Raw genomic sequence first — 24565 nt, 5'->3', positions numbered from 1 at the left:
TCGCACAGTATTTGGCACAATTGTGATATTTATAAACATCAGCACGCGCTGTAGATAGTCCAAAATAGGACTATTTTCTTTCACAAACCTTTTTTACTACTGCTGCTGCTGCCTTTATAACTTTAATATTTTAATATTTTGTTTATTTTAAACACCAGGCGCGGGGAGTACACTTCTTTTAAGTGTTACTTCACATTCAATTAGAGCCTCTGGCTCTAATTATGTGCTTCAAAAAAAAAAAAAAAATTCCCCCATTGGAATCCATGCATCTGACGCCCTGCATGCAGATTAGGGGGCCGAACGCATGGATAGGGGGGGGCGCCCCTAATGGACGGGCCGCCACTGGTTTGAATGTTTTCTAAGATCACGTGCAACTTTTAATATGGCAAGGAGTAAATTTAAACAACTTTGGGACACCTCCATTAGTTTAAATCAGAATAAAAAGTTCTAAAACGTTGGCTAGTTAATATTTGGTATCTATTTTCATTGCTTAAAAATGACTGTGTTGCAATTTGTCACAACCTAGGCACAACTTCCCAGGAAATAAATAATTTCTATAGGCACTGGTATTAAGCAATATAATAGTTGGGATTTGTAAAATGTAACCAGGCTTGAGCCTACAGTGGTGATCGAAAGTTTGGGTACCCCAGGTAAAAATTTGTATTAATGTGCATAAAGAAGCCAAGGAAAGATGGAAAAATCTCCAAAAGGCATCAAATTACAGATTAGACATTCTTATAATATGTCAACAAAAGTTAGATTTTATTTCTATCATTGACACTTTCAAAATTACAGAAAACAAAAAAATGGTGTCTGCAAAGGTTTGGGCACCCTGCAGAATTTATAGCATGCACTGCCCCCTTTGCAAGGCTGAGACCTGCCAGTGTCATGGATTGTTCTCAATCATCATCTGGGAAGACCAGGTGATGTCAATCTCAAAGGTTTTAAATGCCCAGAATCATCTGACCTTGCCCCAACAATCAGCACCATGGGATCTTCTAAGCAGATGTCTAGAAAACTGAAACTGAAAATAGTTGATGCTCACAAAGCTGGAGAAGGCTATAAGAAGATAGCAAAGCGTTTTCAGATGTCAATATCCTCTGTTCGGAATGTAATTAAGAAATGGCAGTCATCGGGAACAGTGGAAGTTAAAGCAAGATCTGGAAGACCAAGAAAAATATCAGACAGAACAGCTCGCAGGATTGTGAGAAAAACAATTCAAAACCCACGTTTAACTGCATGATCCCTCCAGAAAGATCTGGCAGACACTGGAGTTGTGTTACACTATTCGACTATAAAGAGATATTTGTACAAATATGGTCTCCATGGAAGAGTCATCAGAAAAAAACCTCTTCTACGTCCTCACCACAAAAATCAGCGTTTGAACTTTGCAAATGAACATATAGACAAGCCTGATGCATTTTGGAAACAAGTTCTGTGTACCGATGAGGTTAAAATTGAACTTTTTGGCCGGAATGAGAAAAGGTACGTTTGGAGAAGAAGGGGCACAGAATTTAATGAAAAGAACCTCTGTCCAACTGTTAAGCATGGGGGTGGATCAATCATGCTTTGGGGTTGTATTGCAGCCAATGGCACAGGGAACATCTCACGAGTAGAAGGAAAAATGGATTCAATAAAATTTCAGCAAATTTTGGATGGTAACGTGATGCGATCTGTGAAAAAGCTGAAGAGAGGATGGCTTCTACAAATGAATAATGATCCTAAACACACCTTGAAATCCACAGGTGATTACATCAAGAGGCGTAAACTGAAGGTTTTGCCATGGCCTTCACAATCTCCTGACCTCAACATAATTGAAAATCTATGGATACACCTTAAAAGAGCAGTGCGTGACAGACAGGCCAGAAATCTCAAAGAGCTGGAAGACTTTTGTAAGGAAGAATGGGCAAAGATACTTCAAACAAGAATTGAAAGACTCTTGGCTGGCTACAAAAAGCGTTTACAAGCTGTGATACTTGCCAAAGGGGACAGTACAAGATATTAACTCTGCAGGGTGCCCAAACTTTTGCAGACGCCATTTTCTTTGTTTTCTGTTATTTTGAAAGTTTAAATGATGGAAATAAAATCTAACTTTTGTTGACATATTATAAGAATGTCTAATCTGTAATTTGATGCCTTTTGGAGATTTTTCCATCATTCCTTGGCTTCTTTATGCACATTAATACAAATTTTTACCTGGGGTGCCCAAACTTTCGATCACCGCTGTATATCACCGGAGAACAACTTCTGCTAAAGGGGTGGCAGTTTTAGAAGTATTGGAACGGTACTCTGATGCTGATAAGAAGAGCCCAGTTTACTGGTCCAGACACTGGAAGATTTCCCCTGTACAGGGAATGTCCCTGACCCTACTTGCCAGGAACCAGTCCATGGAATAATAACTCTTCCCAACAAGCAGAGTCTCTGTCCCTAATCTAACACTTGCTTACCAGTACTAAGAAAGGACACAATGAGCACTGTTATGTCAAATGACAAAGTTTCAGAAGTATACCTAAAGTATATGCAGAACCCAAACTTTTATTTCTTGGGAGGGGATAGAATTTGGCTGTCAGTGTACCCGCTGGGAAGATTAATGATCACTGCTGATCGTACTGACCCTGACCTCTGGTACAGTAGTGACAGGCAATCCATAGTTTTTGAGTTGTCAAGGAAATGGAGGAGAAGTATTCCAATGTGTGAACCCCTCCTAATGACAACTATTTAGGAGGGTATATTTCCTTGCTTTGGAGAGATCTCCTTTCACTTCCTGCAGTGTTTTGGGGATAGAGAGTGAAGGGAAATCTTTCCACAAAGCCAAAAAAAAAAAAACATTTCCTATTGTATTCAAAACTAAAAGCAAAGAAACCTTAGGAACACATTTTTAACAATATAAGTGTACACCATAGCACACGATTATTGAAAGCTGTTCTGTAAATGTGCCTTAGTTGTAGATCATTACAATATAAGACTCATCAAGCTACATCAAGGTACTAACACCCAAAAGGATGATTTGAAAAAGCACAAATAGAAGAGAAAGTGGCTTTCAATGTACCAATACAACTTATGCAGTTAAAATAAATTCTAAATTTATTAAGTCTATATAATTTCAGAAGGAAGAGGGGGGTTCATGATCTGTAGTGTAGATAATAAATGGACCTCCATCCCTGGTAATTGTAGGAAAAAGACAGAGGTTGTGGGACTTTGAGTGAGGTCAGTCGTTAACAAATATTAAAAGGTACTATAATATGTCACAAAAATTAATAAATAATTTATTTATTGCATATTGTATGGAGAGTACAGTAAAAATATCCGTATGTCAAGAACTGAACATGAGGTATATAAATTCATAAAAATATATTTACATAAAAATCAATCAATGAATACATAAATCCGTCAATACATTATATAAATAAACATCATGTAAATCAGTCTTCAAATTGTATATCTTCATATCTTATAGGCTCTACGCGTTTCGTGGCTCTATGTCCACTCATCAGGACATCAGGAGCAAATTTGAAATTCTGAGTCTGTAAATGTAAATTAACAATATAGTGTAAAATGTATGTAGAAAAGATAACAAAAATGACCATTGCTCCACTGTAAATAAAAACAGCTACTTACTATGGTAGCCCAAAAGTAAAAAGTTCCGAAAGGGAGGGAGGTCGCCAACACACAGCAATCGTCTAACCCGGGGCTGAGGCGGGTAGATTGGCCGAGGCCAGAACATGAGGAGCAAGAGATGGAGGGGAAGCTGAACTAAACCCAAGTGTGGAGTGTAGGTAGAAACATCACAGAAATCGTCAGTGGTAGAGAAAAATATATCCTTGACCAGAAGTTATAATAATAATCTGAAAAAGATTGTTGAGGAAATAAAATAATAATCAAGCAGTATATCCATTTTTTGTCATATGTGATATAAGGACAAAATATATTCAAAAAAAAAAAATGATCAAGAATGGAGGATATGTGTGATAGTAAGTTAGACGATTGCTGTGTGTTGGCGACCTCCCTCCCTTTCGGAACTTTTTACTTTTGGGCTACCATAGTAAGTAGCTGTTTTTATTTACAGTGGAGCAATGGTCATTTTTGTTATCTTTTCTACATACAGTTTACACTATATTGTTAATTTACATTTACAGACTCAGAATTTCAAATTTGCTCCTGATGAGTGGACATAGAGCCACGAAACGCGTAGAGCCTATAAGATATGAAGATATACAATTTGAAGACTGATTTACATGTTGTTTATTTATATAATGTATTGACGGATTTATGTATTCATTGATTGATTTTTATGTAAATATATTTTTATGAATTTATATACCTCATGTTCAGTTCTTGACATACGGATATTTTTACTGTACTCTCCATACAATATGCAATAAATAAATTATTTATTCATTTTTGTGACATATCATAGTACCTTTTAATATTTGTTAACAACTGACCTCCCTCAAAGTCCCACAACCTCTGTCTTTTTTATATTCAATAACATTTGTAAACGGAATTATGCTATGTGACATCATTTTACCCTTACATGAGCATCACCACCTAGTTGGAGGAGAAGACTAGTCTCGGACCGTGACATAAGTTGTACAAAATATCGGCCCATATTGGCTGATACCGATATGCGATGGCAAAAATATCGGTATCGGCAACGAAAAACCAATATCGGTCGATCCCTAGTTCATACGCTCAGTTTGTTCATCAGTTTGTGGGGGGTGTGAAGTAGAGAGGGACACCATACTCCCTACATTTTTGCAAAAGGATCTTCAAAATTGGGATTCAAACTGGGAACCACAGTCCAAAACTATGCTGATAAGTATACTGTGGTGCCTGACGATATGGGATAGGAAGAGTGCAGAGAATTAGAGCTGAAGGTAGTCCTGACAGTGGTAAAAAGTGAGACATCTTAGAAAAACTATCCACTATGACGATATAGCAGTCTTACCATTAAATTTAGGAAGATCTGTAATAAAATCTATAGTAATATGGGTCCAGGGCTGCCGAGGTGTGCTTAGTGGCTGAAGTAATCCAGGGGGTAATGTGCAAGGTAGTTTATTGGCAGCACAAGTTGGACAGGCAGCTACATAGTCTATTGTATCCTCTTTCCTTCCCGGCCACCAAACATGACGTTGCAAGGACTTGAGGGCGATGGTAATGCCTGCATGCCCGTACAGTACTCCATCGTGCACCCACGTGGCTTCAACTGGAGGAACTCGAGGAACTCTAGTTGAAGCCACGTGGAATGTGGCGTAACACGTAGAGGTACCAAGCGGTGGGCAGGTTTGATGCTACATATTGGAATACTGCTGGAATTGTTTTTATATGCTGTTTTTTCTTCTAATAAATCTGAGTGTAATGTATGAAGCTGAGATTATGTTTTAATTGTAACTTCTAACTCAGGTACTGCACTATTGGAGATTGTCTTTTTCTTCTTATATGTCATTCTGGAGCACTACTAAGGGGTGTGGAGCTGTTTAGCGATTTGATGCCAGAGAGTACTTTCATTATTTGCTGAGTCGACCCCTAGTGGGTCTACAATTGAGGTCAGCAAGCACTTCACCTGGTGATCTGAGCACAAGATTAAAGGCAAGGACACACACTGAGCGATTTACCTGTACACCTTAATGGTTCAGAGACGTTGGATTTCTGCACTTTTCCACTTTTGGGAGTTGTTTAATTGTGGATTGCACTTCCAAGCCATTTAAAAGTTTTTCAACACAAGCACTTTAATTGTTTAAAGACGGTGAATTTTACTGCATGTTTGGTATAATAAATATTAACAAATAATTGGGCAATATATTGTGTTTATGTGCATTAAAAATTTAAAAAAGTGTTTTTTTTCCCAAAAAATTTGCATTTGAAAAACGAATGCGCAAATACTGTTTGACACCCACCATTTTCATTCTCTTTATAATGTTTGTTGGTTCCAAGGATTTTCTAGCAAAAATTACTGTTTTTTAAATGTAAACAAAAAAGTGTCAGAAAAGGCTTGGTCTTCAAGTGGTTAGAAGAGTAGGTAGTGAGTGACAGAAGCTTCTAATGTTCGGCATAAAATGCCAGGACAGTTAAAACACCCCCAAAATGTTTGGAAACTAGCTATCCCAAGGTATTTACTGAAAGGCATGTTGAGTCCAAGGAAGATTTTTTTTGCCAGTTGCCACAAATTTTTGGAAAATAACAGAGGTATTTCTCACACATACCATGGATATATGTGGAATTACACCCCAAAACACATTCTGCTGCTTCTTCAAAGTATGGGGATACCATATGTGAGAAACTTTTTGGCAACCTAGCTGCGTACAGGAGCCCAAAATCCAATTACCAACTTCAGGCTTTCAAAGGGCGATTTTTCTTCGTTTTACTTCCTGACTACCTGTCACAGTTTCAGAGGTCCTGAAATGCCAGGATAGTACAAAACACCCCCAAAATACCCCTTTGTGGAAAGTACACTCCAAGGTATTTGCTAAGAGGAATGGGGAGTATTTTGCAGATCTCATTTGGAGAATGAAGAAAGAAAACAAAATGTTATTTTTATTTTCTTTTTTAATTTAATTTTTTTCATGGCATGTGTGAGAAATATCACATTAAAGTGACAACTTTGTGTAAAAATAAATACATATATATCTATATATATCTATTTATGTAGATAGATAGATAGATAGATAGATAGATAGATAGATAGATAGATAGATAGATAGATAGATAGATAGATAGATAGATAGATAGATAGATAGATAGATAGATAGATAGATAGATAGATAGATAGATAGATAGATAGATAGATAGATAGATAGATAGATAGCAGTGATCAAATACCACTAAAAGAAAGATCTATTTGTGTGAAAAAAAATTGCATATATTTTGATTGGGTACAGCATCGCCAGTAAAGTAGCGAAGTGCCAAATAGCAAAAAAGGGCCTGGTCGTAAAGGGTGTCAAATCTTCTAGAGTTAAAGTGTAGTCTTCATCTCTATTACCCTCCTCCCAAAGATCCTCCAAGTCTTTGAGTGCACACATGTCATTGGTTATACCATTCTGCAATATAGATGATTCACATCTAGGTTACTTTGAACATTATTCGCCTTGCCTAGTCACCCCCTCCTTCTGCTTCTGTTGTAAAACCTGCAATTTTTTAGTGCATGCCGGAGTATTAGTGCGCTTAGGTACATTGTGAATAGAGACATCCCCGTTACTTTTTCTTTTCTAGGAATCCTGAGAGGATCTTTTTTCTTGACTGAAGTTTAAACGCACTGAAGAAAATGAAGATCTGTTAAAATCATCGTTATCCATATTTCAAGTTTCAAATCTTCTACCTCATGTTTTTTCAGGCCACTTATGTGCCCTTCCTAACTAATTTGTAGGCCAATTTGTCTCTTAGAAATGTCTTCTCCTTGGAATTTATGATATAACTGGCATACTTCTTCAGGTGTTCTCTCAGCTCTTTCTCCCATCCACCAAAGGAGGTGACCGATAGAAGAACCCGGTGTTCCATATACCATTTTTGAATCTTAGGGGAAGATTTACTGAAACCATTGCACTCAAAATCTGGTGCAGCTGTGCATAGTAACCAATCAGCTTCTAAGTTCACCTTGTTCAAATAGGCTTTGGCAATAAAACCTGGAAGCTCATTGGTTTCTATGCAGAGCTTTACCAGACTTTGTACGCTCCAGTTTTAGTTAATAACCCCTTCACTGTCTAATTCTATTAATTCAGTGTTAATAAGGACATTATACCAATGGAGCAAGACTGTAGATTTGATTCCCCAGATGATTTTAAAGCTGGATCAATCTTTTTTAAATTGGGAAAAAATTTGCATACGTAGTCTTCATGTCGTGATTTCATTTTGTATTTGTCAAAATATTTCTTGTGCCAAAAAACAAGAGAATTTTTCTCTAAAAGTCTTTACAAAATTCTCAATGTTTTTTTTATTTGATACAGACTCAATCTGAGTTTGTTGAAATGTAGTCATCAGGCCCTCCCAAGCCTTGCCACCAGAGATGGGCCAAACACCCCCTGGTTCGGTTTGCACCAGAACTTTCGAACATCGCAAAAGTTTGTAGCCCAACAACGAACCCCAATAAAGTCTATGGGACCCGAACTGGAAAAAAAAAAAGTGCCCATTTTGAAGGCTTAAATGCAAGTTACTGGGCATACAAAAGGTTTGGGTGTCTGGGTACTGCCCTGGGGGAGAGGTATTAATGCAAAAAAAGTTTAAAAAATGATAATTTTTAAATAAGCAGTGATTTATCAATACTAAAGTGAAACAATAGAACTGAAAAAATCCTTTAAATATAGTGCCTGGGGGGTCCCCTTAGTCTGCCTGCAAAGTGGCTTATCTGTACCATGCATAGAACCTGCTGCAGCAAAAATGACATTTATAAAGGAGTGGGAGTTGGCTGAAGCTGTGTTAAAAAAACTCAGCTGACCCCTCTATGCATGATGCTGGGGCTATAGCAGGAGTAGCTGTGGACAAGGAAGCAGAATAAGCCACTCTGGCAGCTGCGGTGGACTGCGTACTAGTCTCAGCTTGGGTGATAGAGTATGAGGAGGATGAGGATGGTTTAGTAAGGCAGTCCACCACCTACTCTGCATGCTGTGGCTGGATAGCACGGCAACATTACTAAATAGAGAAATGCTTGAGGACAGACCACATCCACCTTTGCCTATGGACACATACGCTGCTGGCCCCCTCACTGTGACATGAGAATGTCTGCCTCTCCTTGTTGGCCTACCAGACATGATGGGAGGGGGACTTATTACCGAAATGTAGTAGAGATGGGGAAATGTATAATTGAATGCACTTTAATCAATGGAAAGAGGTGTTTGTGAACTTTACCTTGAGGACTGCCGCTGACAGAAATGTCAAAACAATATAAAAAAAGGGGGAACAAAAACGCCACAGTCAGAAAAAATGGGGGTCCAAAAAAAAAAAAAAAGGGGACAGGCCAGAGACAAAAAAAAAAATTAACACGCAGCAACCACCAAAAAAGAAAAAAGAAAAGGGGGTATACATCATTAAATGTTATGTAATGTGGTGTAAAACACCGCACTACATAGACACACTCCGCAGACACACTACAATATACTGCAGTAAAACTGCACTGACACACTACAATATACTGCAGTAAAATTGCACTGACGCATGACAATATACTGCAGTAAAACTGCACTAACACACTACAATATACTGCAGTAAAACTGCACTGCCACACTTCAATATACTGCAGAAAAAATGCACTGACACACTTCAATATACTGCAGCAAAATTGCACTGACGCACTACATTATACTGTAGTAAAGCTGCACAGATGCACTACAATATACTGCAGTAAAACTGCACTGATGCACTTTGATATACTGCAGTAAAACTGCACTGACGCACTAAAATGTGCTGCAGTAAAACTGCACGGACACACTACAATAAATTTCAGTAAAACCTCACTGACGCACTACAATATACTGTAGTGCAACTGCACTGACGCGCTACAATATCCTGAAGAAAAGCTGCACTAACAGACTACAATATACTGCAGTAAAAGTGCACTTACACGCTACAATATACTGCAGTAAAACTGCACTGACGCACTGCATTATACTGCATTAAAACCGCACTGATGCACTACAATATACTGCAGTAAAACTGCGCTGACACACTAAATAGTACTGCAGTAAACCTGCACTCACACAATTTAATATACTTCAGTAAAACTGCACTGATGCACTATATTATACTGGAGTAAACTGCACTGACGCACTACAGTATACTGGAGTAAATCTACACTGACACACTTGAATATACCGCAGTAAAACTGCACAGATGCACTACAATGTATTGCAGTAAAACTGCACTGACACCCTACAATATACTGCAGTAAAACTGCACTGATGCACTACAATATACTGCAGTAAAACTGCACTGATGCACTACAATGTACTGCAGTAAAACTGCCCTGTTGCACCTCAATATACTGTAGTAAAACGGCACTGACGCACTACAATGTACTGCAGTAAAACTGCACTGATGCACTACAATATACTGCAGTGAAACTGCCCTGACACACTACACTGATACACTTCAAAATACTGCAGTAAAACTGCCCTGACACTACACTGACAGCACAGTAAAACTGTATGGACACACTACACTGACTACACTACACTGACGCTGCACCATCACAATGTTAAAATTACACTGACACTCTTCACTCACAATAGAATTACAATAGCACGCTATAGAAAACAAACTCACTTGTAGCAAAGAACAGAGTCTTGGTCTATCTATCTTCACTTCAATATCACACTGCAAATGACTCCTCTGGGAAGGAACCCTTTTATAGTGTGGGGTGGGTCTATGAGCAATGAGGCATGATTGGGCTCATTGAAAGTCATCATGACTTTCTCAAATCATGGCTCTGACAGTGGTCTGTGACCTGATTGGGCAAAGCCTTCATTGCTTCAGCCAATCAGGGCTTACAATTCACTCTGCCGCATGCAGTGCATTGTGGGGCGTTCAGCGAGGCCACACAAACAGTCGAATGCCCTGCCAACTCGGGCATTCAAAAATAAATCAAAAGGGAAGTTTGATGGGACAAAACCTCACAAGAAGACAGAGGCTTTTAAAGTATCAGTAAAACTTGTACAGTTAAAAAAAATTCTAAATTTATTAAGTCCATGAAATTTCTGTCACAAAGTTAAAAACTATATATTGCATATATGCCTTGTTTGCAGCCTTGGCAGCAAAAACAATTGATGACAATGACTGAAATAAGCAATAGTGAGTACAAGTAGCATGGATTTTTATTTCATATCTAGGTGTTAGGAATCTGTATGTGAACAGTGAAAGAAACTAGAAAAACACAATTCTTTTTTATTACAGGTTGCAGTTGTTTCCTGCGGAATACAATATGTTACTTTGTTGTGGCTGTCATTCATTCATAAGGTCATGACATGTTCTGTTTCAAAGTATGCTATGTGGCTAAAGATGTAGCTGAATGTTCTATAAAATGAATGTTCCAGAGGTGTACAAATACATTAGGTGAGGAGGTTACTGTTCATGAGTAAATGTTATTACCAGAGTTAGCACTGAAATCATTTTTAGTTTATTACTGTTATATTATTATAAGTTTACTATAAGTTACCTTGAAACTTTGAAAAAGTTATTAACCCTTAGTTTCTTTGCTTTACACACAATTTAATACATACCTTCATTAGTGCTCCTAGTTTACAAACATCTATAAGGAACAAGAGCAGCACTAACACAGTGGGGTTGATTTACTAAAACTGGAGAGTGCATCTCTGCATAGAAACAAGTAAGCTTAAAGTTATTTTTGTCAACGCTTTATTGAACAAGCTGGAGTTAGAAGCTGATTGGCTACCATGCACAGCAGCACCTGACTTTGCACTCTCCAGTTTTAGTAAATCAACTCCCTTGCGTTTATACAATAGAAATGTTTTTAAACTAGCACTGTATGAAAAAAATAATGATCACAGAAAATGATCTGCTTGGCCCTCGCCATGTGTGACACACTTTATTAATTACTTCAGCTCCAGAAGGTTTACCCCTCCCCCCCTTCAAGGGCATTTTTTGCGATACGCCACTGCGTTATTTTAACTCACAATTGTGCGCTGCTGTGAAACTGTACCCCAAGAAAATAGATGTTCCTTTTTTTCCCAGCTTTCTTTTGGTGGTATTTGATCACCCCTGCGTTTTTTATTTTTTGCGCTATAAACAAAATAAGACCGACAATTTCGAAAAATAAAAACAATATTTCTTACTTTCTGCTATAAAACACACTTAGTAAAAAATGTAAAAAATCAACGTTTTTATAAATTCAGGCCAATATGTCCCAATAAGCGAATATTGATTGGTTTGCGCAAAAGTTATCGCGTCTACAAACTTTAGGGCTCTTTCACACGGTCCGCCTCCGTAGGCAGATCCGTGCTGCTCCGTGGGGATCGATCCCCGATCCCCGCTGAGGCGGCGGATGACAGCTCCGTCTCCGCTTGCTGTGCGGAGAGGGAGGTGTCACAGCCCCCGCTGCTGTCTATGGGGAGTCGGATGAGAGCGGACCGCCTGTCCGCTCTCATCCGATCCCATCCGATCCGATCCCCAGGATGGATGGAAAATAGGGTTTCCATCCGTCCAGATTTCACGGACAGGATCGGATGTGGATGGCAGCGGGTGTCAGCGGACATGTCACCGCTGACATCCGCTGCGCCATAGGGCTGAATGGGGCATCCGATCAGATCCGCCTAAAAAACTGACAGGCGGATCTGATCGGACCACCCGTGTGAAAGAGCCCTTAGAGATAGATTTATAAGAAATTCATAATAAGAGGGGTTTAAATGAAATGCCCAACATCACATGATATATAAAACAAAACAAAAAACTAAAATCTGCAGGAATTTGGACTCTTCCTAGAGGTTTAATAGGGGATTGGATACATCAATAGGAGGAGCCGAAAATCGATTTAAAACATTTTAATGAGTGGTTGGAAATTTAAAGAAAAAAAAACCCAAAAAATAATCTCTTTTTCATGCAGTAGCAATACAAAATGACCTTTGCAAATAATTTATACACTTTTAGCATGACTATATATTGGAAGTAATTCATTAGTATGAATATTCAGAATTTTATAGAACTCCTAGCAACTTAATTCTCTGGAAAAGGGGCATTGGCTAGTAATGGGCTGTGGTTTTCTGCACATGTACATTGGGGGAGATTAGAGCCAAGCACCTTGTGTATGTGGCTTATAGGAGATGGAACTGAAGATGGGGCCCTATATCAGTGGCCAGGAGAAATTACCTAAGTCAGAAAGGCAGGACCCAAACACCAGATCACACAAGACATGGAAGTTTGAGCCAGTACAGATAAAAAAAATACAGAGAGTCAAAGAAAATTGTTGCTTAATGACAAATAACCACTAAATATCCCCAGGCCATATGCAGATGAAATACAAGTCTGGAGAAGGTTTGAGATACAGTCTAAAGCCATATGTAGATATAAAAGAATGCACAGAGATAAAGACTACCATTGGAGAATAGAAGCAGGGAAAAAAACACAGAAAGGAGGAAACGAAATGACTGAATCCAGCTATACCCTCCCTGATTTACAAAGAGACAAAGCTCAAATTAAGATTTGTGGATCAGCCAGTCACTGAAAAGGTTGTGGTTTCTGTATAGAGAACTTATAATAAACATTATATTTTCCCTGTTCACAGGTGTTCTGCTTCCATTTAAGACTGAAGGGACCAGAAATTAGTATAGTGCCCCTGCCCTAGGCTGTTTAAATTAAAACTTTTGCTCTTCTGTTTCCAGCTGAGCTGCAATTTTTTTCCAGGTCTAGTCAAGTCTCTCCCTAAATCTGGGGGTTGATTGCTCCTGCCTGCCTCAGAAATAGTGTGGGAGGATCAATTCCTGGGCTATGAGTATTTATTGGATCCCAGAAGGTGTGGCTGGTCAGAAGATAAATGTTTGGGAGTGTCTGATCAGAGCTCTCTCTCCTTGTTTCTCTTTGGTGGGAGGCAGCCTGTGTGTTACAAAAGAGCTGCTGCTGTTAGACCTCTGCATGTGCTAAGGCCTACGGCCTGGTGGAAGTTGGACTTAAAAAAACTTGCTGGAAGAAGCCAACTGTGAAAGCTGTACTGGAAAGTCTATCCTTTCACTGAGAAGTGTTGCAGGGGAGCTGGTTGGTGAGCTGCCTATGGACCTTGTTAGTGGGACTTTTTGCTAAGAGCACCAGGTGTGCATGTATCTTGAGGGTTAGACCCTAGAGGTCGCTGCAAAAATTGGGACTGCTTGCATAGAGTGGCAGACTAGCTGGCTTTCCCTCTACTTCTAGCACAACCGGGGTTGCTACTGTGCTGGAACAGAACTTTGCTTGAGAATTTGTCCTCTAATACCTGTGTGCGTTTTTTGGAGTATCCTGCAACCTCATCCCTCTACCCACCTGTGTTCAAGTCCTGCAATTAATCTTCAAAAATACACCCCTAGACGAAGCTTGAATTTTGCCGGTGTGCCCTGAAACTACTACCTGGGCTGCCAGACTCTGAACAGATAAGCAAGACTTGTTTCCAGCAGCCCTTGTGGGGGTTATGGCTACAAGAGCAACTTAAGGTTTTGACCAGTCCTCAATCATGTGTCCAGTTTTATAGCAAAAAACAATTTAGTGATCTGCACCAAAGAGGTACCTTGTGACTGGCTAGTAACCTCTTATTTGGGGAGCATTCTACCATATAAAAAAACTGAAAAATTAGACTGGGATTTAAAGCTATCAAGAGGGCAAATTGAGGGTTATTGAAACCCTTGATTGCAGTTTTTGTAGAGCAGTTTTCTTTTTAATAGCCTGTTGACATCCACAAATCTACCTTGTGGTTATCACTAATTATTATTTGGTGAACGGATTATTATTTTCACTTGTGAAACAAAATATTTTTTTGTTTGTTGGTTTGCTGTTGCTGTTTGCGATTTATAGATGCATTACTGGGTCAACTTAAAGGACAAGAATGTTTTTTTTTTTTTACATAGGTGCTAGTTGGCACTTATGTATGAATAACGTGGCTAACACTACAAATATACACTTTAGTATAACTTGCTTCCACTATACGTTAAAGTTTTATTAAACCCAGGACCCTGCATTCACTATATCTGCTCTCCCACTGTACACAGAACACGGAAATGCTATTATTTTAGTAAATATAAACTGGTAAATACCTTTTCTCATCAGCAGTATATAGCAGTCTTGTGACTTGTATGACTGCCTGATTAAAGCTTGTAGGAGGAGTTTTAATTTTCCCCAGACCCTCTATCTGGATAGTGCTGATTGGCCCTGTGCTGATCACATGCACTCTCCCAAGAAAAAAGAAACTCTCTAGGGATACACAGCAAACTGAGCATGTGCAGCCTGACTCATAATGCTCTGTTCTATCAGGAAATGGTTTGGAGTCAGTGGAAGGAGGGGAGGATCAGAAAAGACAGGATCACACAGCCTTTTTGCACAATGCAGAAGATTACCCCTCAGGTTCTACAGTGAGTATTGCAAGCACGCTTTACTGTATATAAAGACTGATTTGACTGTTGTGGGTTTAGTATATTTTTATATATAGTTTAATTATATTTTGCTATCATCACTGCCAGCATATACTTTTATTACTATTGCAACTTATACAATAATTATCATTAACCAGTTCTGGACTGCCCACCGCATATATACTGCGGCAGGGCAGCCCAGCTGCACAAAATCACGTATAGGCATGTAATGCATGCTCGCATTATTTGAATCAGAACCCATCAGTCATCAGATCCAGGCCAATGATTTATGGCCTGGGCCTGGTGATTGGTTCTGACCAATTGCAGAACGTCCTGTGCCTTTGTAATGTAAATACAGGCACAGTAAATGATGCAATATTCTCTCCTGGAGCCCTTTTCGGGTCCAGCGTGAGAGAAGAGAGCATCACAGTGAGTACTCAAGCACTACACTGACACCAGTACACATAGGCACACATTTAACCCCCCTGATCACCTCCCAGTTAACCATGCGTGCTCCGAAACCGGTTACCGCACCCCCGTGTAATCTCGTTCATGCGGCACTCCAGTGACTTTGCGCTTTACCACTGCCTCAATCAGAAGTGAGTCCCTGATTGGTTCTCTAGTGTCATCTCTCGGCTGCTGCTGGCCAGTCTCAGGGAAAAACCGCGGACTCGGAAGGACGCCTACCTCCTATGCAGATAGATGCTTACACCATGTAAAATGTGTCAATAAAATTATTGAGCATCTGCTCCACAGTGGCGCCTTTCTCAATTCCATGACTTTTCCAAAACTTTGTGGGGTTCAGTCATTTTCCAAAACTTTCCCAGGCCTGGAAAATGCCATTTCAAAATCCCATGACTTTTCCAGGAATTTAATGACTGTACGAACCCTGTGTATTTTATGCCATACTGTAATGTTTTATTGTTACTGTGTTTTATTGTTAACCATTGTTTGCTTTGCAGGTATGTAATTCCACTGTTTTACTGTACTGTTACTGTGTTTTATTGTTAACCATTGTTTGCTTTGCAGGTACGCCATTCAGCTACAGCACTGATTTGCTTATTTTGACAGCAACATAGTTTGCTCTCAATACGTAAAATTAGCGACTCCAGCGCTGTGGGAGGTGATTTCACTACCACAGTTTAAAAAAAGAGCATACATGGCGAAGCATAGGGGCAGGGGTGGACATAGCGGCGGATTGTCCTTATGCTTCGCTTTATTGAGTTAATGTTTTATTGATACTGTGTTTTATCTTTAACCGTTGTTTGCTTTGCAGGTACACCATTCAGCTGCAGAACTGATTTATTTATTTTGACACAAAGACAGAAAATGAAGGCCCAAGGGAATTTTGTGAGACACACAACAGATATTAAAATTACATTAATTTATTACATAAAAAATATACAAAAATACATGGAGAAAATTAGACAATATCAATGGTAATCATCAGTAAAAAAAAGAAAGAAATACAAAATACATACAAAATATCACTTCATCTATTTCATCAATCTATGCTGTATGGATCTCAACGCATTTCGCAAATTCAATAGTTTGCTTCATCAGGAGAAACACAGATATGAATCTGAAAACAAAAGAACACACATAAAGCAAAGACCCCCCCCCCCCCAAAAAAAAAAGGGAGGGGAGAGAAAAGAAGAAGAAAAAGTCTGCATATTCAATCAGCAACTTACAGTTAAAGTATTCAGAATCCTCTCATGTAACCGTTACTGTTCCTCTACGTCCATTCCAATAGATAGCATAACAACAGAAGAAAGATCCTTTCAACAAGTGCAACTGTTCCCACCGGGAGTTGAGGAGCGAAGGGATACCAAGCAAGAAAAAAATGAAAAGGCGAAGCCTCCGAATGTAAAAGCCAGAAGATGGAATCCTAAAACTACAAAATAACCATGTCATCAGAAAAAAAGGGGGATGAAAAATATAAAAACACTATACCTAAAGGGAAAAATCCCTGTGTGATAATTACTACAAGTGATGATAAAACAATCCACAAAAATGAGACAAAAACTATATGTAAAGAAAAGTGCTCAAGTGGCAATGAATCATGCTTATAAATAAAAAATAATATATATATATTGTGGTTCATTAAAAAGCACCAAGTGATAAGGCTGTAACAAAACACAACCTAGTCCTAGAGGGAATAACCCCTGTGTGATAGTTGCTGGAGATGATAGTGAGAAATATATCCAGAAGGGATGCAACAGAGCATACTATCAAAAAAGTGCTCAAGTGACACAGGAAAATAGCCAGTACTTTTGAATAAGATGTGCATTGTTATACATTGTAAAGTGCCAAGTGAAAAAAAAAAAGTCATATAGCAGAGTGAATAAATACCTCGATGGTCTGGAGCTGGAGAGGTCTGGCAGCAAGACTTACCACATTAGAGACCGCGCGCAGAAGCAGGGAGCCTTATATATACCTCCCTGGACTGGGAAACCCTGCCCCCCCCCCCCATCACAATGGCGGAATCCGCCATGCGGCTCATGGCAGGTGGGGAGGAAACTGGAAGTGGCCTCCCAATTAGCCATGTCCGGTGGAGACGAAACAATCCTGGTGTGGCGTGGCTGCTGAGCACTAGTTTGAAGTCAGAACAAGAGACAGAATGAAGGAGCCGGGCCGGAAGGAGAGCACATCAATTACAGAGAGCTACCTACCACTTGAAACATCTACGGCCGCCTCAAGAGCACAAAAACGAAAGAGACCTAACCACCCAAACAAAAATAAATAAATAAATGAATAAAAGAACAAAATATAAATGTAAAGTATGTGGTAAAGCATAAAATCAATTATATATACCGACCATCCTGATGACAGAAAGGCTAAAATATAAAAAAAATAAAAAAAAAAACCCAAAAAACCAAACCCTATGATATCCATTGCAAAAGACTGGCGCAATACATTTGATGTCAAGCCCCCCACCCCACCCCCCCCCCCCCATCTCCCCGTGCATAGCAAAGGGGCATGTGAAGTGCCAGGAGAGTCATAGAACACAAGGGGGACTTGCAACTTCTGGGGGGAAGAAAAAAAAAAAGGGGGCGTTGGTCTTTGGTTTATGTTAAAAAAATATGTAATACAGTGTACATAAACAAAACAAGCAATATATAAATAACAGTCATTCAAATGGGCAAAAAAGGTTTGAATGAGGTGGATTCATTTAGTCCAGTCCAGGAGCACTAGTTGCCCTGAGCAAATGTATTCATCGCATCTCTCTCTGGAGGATAAGTCTGTCCCAGTCACCACCTCGTGGGTCCTGTGGGATATGTTCTAAAGCGACAAATGATACTTTGAAGGGGCGATACTTATATGTCTGCACTGCATGCCTACCAATAGGGGTATTTAGATCTCCAATATTAATTGCATATACATGATCATAGATTCTTCTCCAGAATTCTCTAAAAGTTTTACCCACATTGTAGGCACCACACTCACAAGTCGTGAAATATACTACCCCCTCTGTTAGACAATTGACAAATTTCTTAGGAAATCATTTTTTCCCATTGGGTAGGATGATGTTTTTGGCAGTGTCGATGTATTTGTAGTAGGCACTCTTCCCGCACTTGAAGGTACCCTTCAATGGATTGGTTTTAAGACTGGTCCCTGGAAAGTAACTGTCTACAGATTTGTCTTTAAGAGACTAAGCTCTTCTAAAAACCATAGTTGGTTGGGACGAGACAAACCTAGATGTAAGGAGGTGTAAGCAGATACCAATGTTTCTGTAAGATGCCCTTCAGCTGAGAATGTTGGGCATTTTACAAATCTTACTACATCTTTCGTTTTTTTTATTTATTTTGACAGCAACAGCAGAGCTGAAGTGGTTAAATACAGAGGCATTGTCATGCTAATCTAACCAGATAAAATACCAATTTTACACCAGGGCTTGGTAAATGCAAGGTAACCTTAATACCAAAATATGTATGCTACAAGCCTTAAAAAAATGCAAGTGTAACAAACTATACTGAAAAGTAAGTACATTTGCTGATAAGAAAAAAGTTCAATCTCTGCTGGTTCATAATTGACCTCCAGTGTGTTGTTAATAGACTTCTGTGATATAAATGGTTGTTTGTTAAACAGAACCCAATAGATAAAGTGGAAGGAATGACATACAGTTTAATGCCTCTTTAAACTATAGAGATTAAAAAGTGTTTTATCGAGGAAAAGTAAAGAGAAATTCAACACTTTTAAAAGTCGAATGCAGGAGAAATTCCAAGGGGACACTTATGAGATAGATGTTCACCAGTGTCACATATACAACTGCTTCAACAATTTTTTCTGTTTTTGCAACGTAAAAATAGCAGAACTGAAACAAATTGACTGCCTAACTCAATGGTTTTTATTGGTTATGAAATTAACAGCCACTGATTCTTACTTAGAGAAGATTGTGATAAATTAAGAGAAAAAAAGCATTACAAGATTTAGGAACTATACTTTACTGTATACTTCTACAGAGTTTAACAGCAGTGATTACGCTCATTTTAGGGGACATGACAAATTAGATAGCAGGCATCCCTGTTTAGGAGATAAACCATGTTCCAAAGATATAGGAACGTTCTCAGAAAATAATCTTGGAGAAACAGCATACACTGGGCAAAGTGTGGAGAGTTACAACTTTTATTGCCAAAAAAATGCTGTGCTATAAAAAGCTAAGTTTTATTTTTAGTCTTTAACGTCTTTTAATACAGGAAGGTAAGCTGTAGTTATAGGGTGGTGGTTTGTGTTGTGGTATCATTTTAAATTTCCTACTTCAAGAAAAAAAGAAAAAATCAAAATGTGATATATCAGTGTGGGCTGAAAGTGTATTTCTACCTTTTGATCAAATATTATACACATCTGGGATATGAAAAAATCACTAAGTATTTTTTAAACAAGTGTTTATCCATGCACTAGAATTGTCTCTTAGCAAAGCTTTCTAAAAATGTATTTTCTCTTTGCCTGTATATGAGTCAACAGGGAGGGAAACAGTTTGCTACAATGATTGACAAGCTCTGCACTGCAAGCGGAGAGTGAGTGGAAAGTACGTGTAAGCATTATACATTTTCAACTATATTGGGCAAAATAATAAGAAGTAGGTTTAATATAGTGCAGTGTTATTATGCATTCAACACATATTCAACACATCCCTAAAAGTTTGACAAACCTGATGAGACATGTAGTGATTTTTTAAAATAAATACATTTTGGAAATTGTAGAAATAACAGCTGCTAAAATCTTAAAAATATATATACACTGCCTGGCCAAAAAAAGGCACCACCAAAAAAAAAAAAAGAGCACACACTCTAACATTTCGTTGGCTTTGATTACGGCACGCATTTTCTGTGGCATTGTTTTGATAAGCTTCTGCAATGTCACAAGATTTATTTCTGTCCAGTGTTACATTCATTTTTCACCAAGATCTTGTATTGATGATGGGAGAGTCAGGCCACTGAGCAAAGCCTTCTCCAGCACATCCCAAAGATTCTCAATGTGATTAAGTTCTGGACTCTGTGGTGGCCAATCCATGTGTGAAAATGATGTCTCATGCTCCCTGAACCACTCTTTCACAATTTGAGCCTGATAAATCCTGGCATTGTCATCTTGGAATATGCCCGTGCCATCAGGGAAGAAAAAACCCATTGATGGAATAATCTGGTCATTCAGTATATTCAGGTAGTCAGCTGACCTCATTCTTTGGGCACATGCAGTAACTATCCAATAGGATAATTACTGCATGCTTAGTTTAGTTAGTTGCTTAGTTAATTCCAGGTCATGACTTTTTTTTTTTGGCCAGACAGTGTGTGTGCACATATATATATATATATATATATATATATATATATATATATATATATATATATATATATTGGAGCTGCACAATTAATCGTTGGAGAATCGCAATCTTGATTCACCCCCCTCCCCATGCGACCTCAATAACGAATATCTGCGATTCTGAGTGGCGGTAGGGGTAGCCGCCGGCTGCGTTGGAGCCAGCCTGGAACGCAAATGATGCCGCCGCCGATACAGTAACTGATGTCAGCAGTGAGATACAACGTGATGCCACCGCATCTACTGATGGGCGGTACCTTCAGAGGCCTCATGGATACTGCACTCATGGCATGAAGAACTATCTTTCCATCACGTGAGGGGGGTAATGAATTTTACATTTTTAATTTCACTATATTAATTTTATATATATATAAAATGAAAAAAAATATATATATATAAATATATATATATATATATAATTCATATAATAAATAATATAATGAAAATAATAATTTCATTAATTATTATTATTATATTGATTATATATTTTTTTAATTGTTTTTTGAAGTGTCACATTACAAGATGATGCTTCAATCAAGTTAATATTCAATGACATGCAGTGAAGTGTGCGGTGACTGTGTTGCATAAAATTCAGCATATCTATTTTTTTTTACACAAAGCACCACAACCTACCTCATCACAATGTTATGGTGGGTACAGGCCAGGGCACGCAGAAAAAAAATGTGGTCTGGGTGCCATTGCGTTAGGCCTGCAGTGCACCACTTACAGACTGCCCACCTCGTATTTACGTCAGTCTTTTGATTTTAAATATCAGGGTTATGGCAGCAGATATCTGAATGTAATTAAAATTGCTTTATTTCACATTACATTGTTTTTTCATTACATTTCTTTACATTTGGTTGAAGCAAAGAGTGTTATGGCATATTTTATTGCCATCTTGTTAGATAACCTAATGTTCAGAGGTTGTAAATCTTTAAAATAAAAACGATTTTGAGAATCGTGATCTTCATTCTAAGCCAGAAAATCGTGTTTCTAATTTTTGCCAGAATCGTGCAGCTCTAATATATATATGTATACGGCCAAGTGTTAGCATAAAGTACCCTTTTAAAAGAAACAAAGCCCAAATGGGCACTATAAAGGGATTGGTGGGACAACAAGTCCCAGTGTGACTATTAACACAGCCTCTATGGGCACTTCATATTGCCCTCATTGGCTATCATTAATTAACAAGAAGATGCTGCCAAACAAGGGAGGATGGCAAATATATTTCCTGGTGCCTCCATGGCAGCATACCAGTGATAGAGCTCCGCCTCGACTCCTCCCTCAGGACTAGTGCATAGCATAAAAGACAAGAAGGCCCCCTCCCCCAGCATTCTCCTTTTTTTTCCCTCATACCTCTGAAACTGGTGAAAAGTTAGCAGCATGTCCCTACCTCTGCCTTACTTTGTTTGGCAGCTTCCGCTGGGTTCAGCCTCTCCCAGACGCAGTCCCTGCTCTTGGGCCGCTCATAGCGCTAATAAAGCAGGGAACCCCTTCTGTGGATCTTTTGGGGTCAAAGGCAGAGTTTCCTCAAAGAAACACAATCTGCATTTTTCTGGCATTAATGGATGAGTCTTGATACCTTCAGCAGCTGGGTCAGTGTTTCCCTTTATTTATTTATTTATTTATTTATTTATTTATTTCTGTTAAAGAAGAGATATATAATATTTACATATGTTTTCTTCCATTATCCTCCCCCTCTGTGGGGCAGTATTTTATCTTTCTGAGATAGCTATGTTGGATTTGGCATTCCTTCCTCATGAATTTCTTCCCTTTTAGATGTGTCCTCTTGTTTTATTTTCATTTTCGTTTTCCCTCTTCTGTTTTAGGTTAGAGTTTTTCCTCAGAGCTTACCTGGCCCGCTGCAGCGTCTCATTGCCTGTGTAGAGGGTGTTCGGCGTCGCCTCACCCAGCCGCAGTATTCCCTTAGGTCTCGGATACGAGTGCGCGCTCTTCTGCGGCGTCCTTGTGTGGCCCCGCCGGGCGCCCGTGCGCATGCGCGGTGGGTAGCGGGCGGCCATCTTTGGCATGATCTGGCCGGCGTCCACAATGATGTATCGCGGGAGGCACTGCACATGCGTGGGCGCATGCGCAGTGCCTTGGTCTCCCCGGCGGGCATTTTTGTTAAGGGAAAGCGATGTTCGCTTTCCCTTACTTGGTCTTAAACTATGAGGGTGGGGTTTTTTTTTTCCCTAGGCCCTCCCCTCCCCCTGTGATCACTTATTTTAAAGAGGCACTCAGCTCATTTGAGTTTGAGCTGCCTCTTAAAGAAGACCTGCAGTGCTCTCTTTCCTGGCCCTAAGGTAGGGCAATTTTCTCTTTAAAAAAAAAAAGTGTTCAGAATTTAAAAGAAAAAAAGAAAAAAATCTGTCTCTCGCACCTCAGGGTCTAACAAATTTATTTCTTGTTATCTCCCCCCTTTTTTTCTCTCTCCTTTTTAAACGGGGGTCTTCCTTTTTTCTCTCTCTCTCTTTCTTTTTTTCTCTCTTCCCCTCTTTAGCTGACCCTGCTGCTTGTAAGCCGTCATGAGTCACTCATCTCGTACACAAGATCCTCACACTTCTCATAGGTATGGGACCAACTTCACGTGAGTATATTCAAGAAAAAAGAGAGCCTGTTCTTTTTGAGTGATGGGAATTCTTTTCCCACTCTCACCAGCCCTGCCCATTCCAAGAAGTTGGGAAGATCCTCAAGACGTCGAGATGACGACAGTCCAGATTATAGATCCCGATCCTCACACCATAGATCCGGGAGGTCAAGATCAAGGAGGCAGGACTATTCCCCATCTCCCCCTCCTCATACTTCCAGGAAGAAATGTTGGGCTTGTGGCGCAGCCCCCCTCCCGGATAAATTAGTGTGCAAGGATTGTCTGATGGACTATGCGGCCAATCGGGAGCAAGAAAGCAGACAAGTGGTTGATTTGCTAAAGCAAACCGTAAAAGATTCCATCGGCGATTGATTCCATCCGCTGTTCAGCCAGATCTATGCTCCACTCCGTAATGGCAAAGAGAGCCTTATGGCTTAAGCCTTGGGTAGCCGATCTTGCATCCAAGCAAAACTGGTGCAAGATCCCATTTGACGGAAAGGCTTTGTTTGGAGAAAAGCTGGATACGGCTATCTCTAGAGGGGCAGGCAGCAAATCAGGCATGCTTCCACAGGACAGAAGATCTCGCAAGTCAAGACCATTCACATCAAGATTCCGTCCGTCTAATACACGAGACTACATCTCTCTCAAAGGATCCTCCTGTCCGCTTCAACAATCAGAAGTCTACATTGGTGGACAGATCCAAAGAATCTTTCCAGATCTCATCACCTAGGCTCTCCCTCGTGGATCACAATTACGTCCGACGCCAGCGGACGGGGCTGGGGAGCCCATTCCGGAGAGATAATGGTACAGGGAAGGTGGCCTTTCCCTACCAGCGGAATAGTGTCCAATGTACTGGAAATCAGAGCGGCTTTTCAAGCATTGTTAGCCCTGACTCCCCTTGTCAGGGGAGAGAGGGTGTTGCTCCGTCTGGACAACAAAGCAGCAGTGTCTTTTCTGCAGAGACAAGGGGGCACACGCAGCAGATCCCTTCTCAGGGAAGTGGAGCCGATAATATTGTGTGCAGAGAAGAATCTCCTCGGCCCGAAGCAGTGGACGCCCTAGTATGCCCATGGGTCTTCAAGATGGCTTATGCCTTTCCACCTCGCCCACTAATTTTGAGTTTCCTCTCAAG

The 24565-nt window shown here is 39.6% G+C and overlaps 1 protein-coding gene across 1 annotated transcript in view; it reads left to right on the top strand.

Moving 5' to 3' along the window:
* Positions 1-23805, top strand: part of EPSTI1 (epithelial stromal interaction 1) — a gene marked incomplete at its 3' end in the record, with an annotated part of 197043 nt that extends 173238 nt beyond the window's left edge. The window contains exon 17 of the mRNA XM_082248135.1: positions 23416-23805. Within this exon, the coding sequence (XP_082104261.1) occupies positions 23416-23805 (390 nt within the window). The remainder of the gene's footprint in view (positions 1-23415) is intronic.
* Between the last annotated feature and the right edge of the window lie 760 nt (positions 23806-24565).

This window comes from Pelophylax lessonae, assembly GCF_965119305.1.
Source record: "Pelophylax lessonae genome assembly, chromosome: 2".
Lineage (NCBI taxonomy): Eukaryota > Metazoa > Chordata > Amphibia > Anura > Ranidae > Pelophylax > Pelophylax lessonae.
The sequence above is the reverse complement of the archived record's forward strand: the minus strand, read 5'-3'. Positions and strand labels throughout refer to the sequence as shown.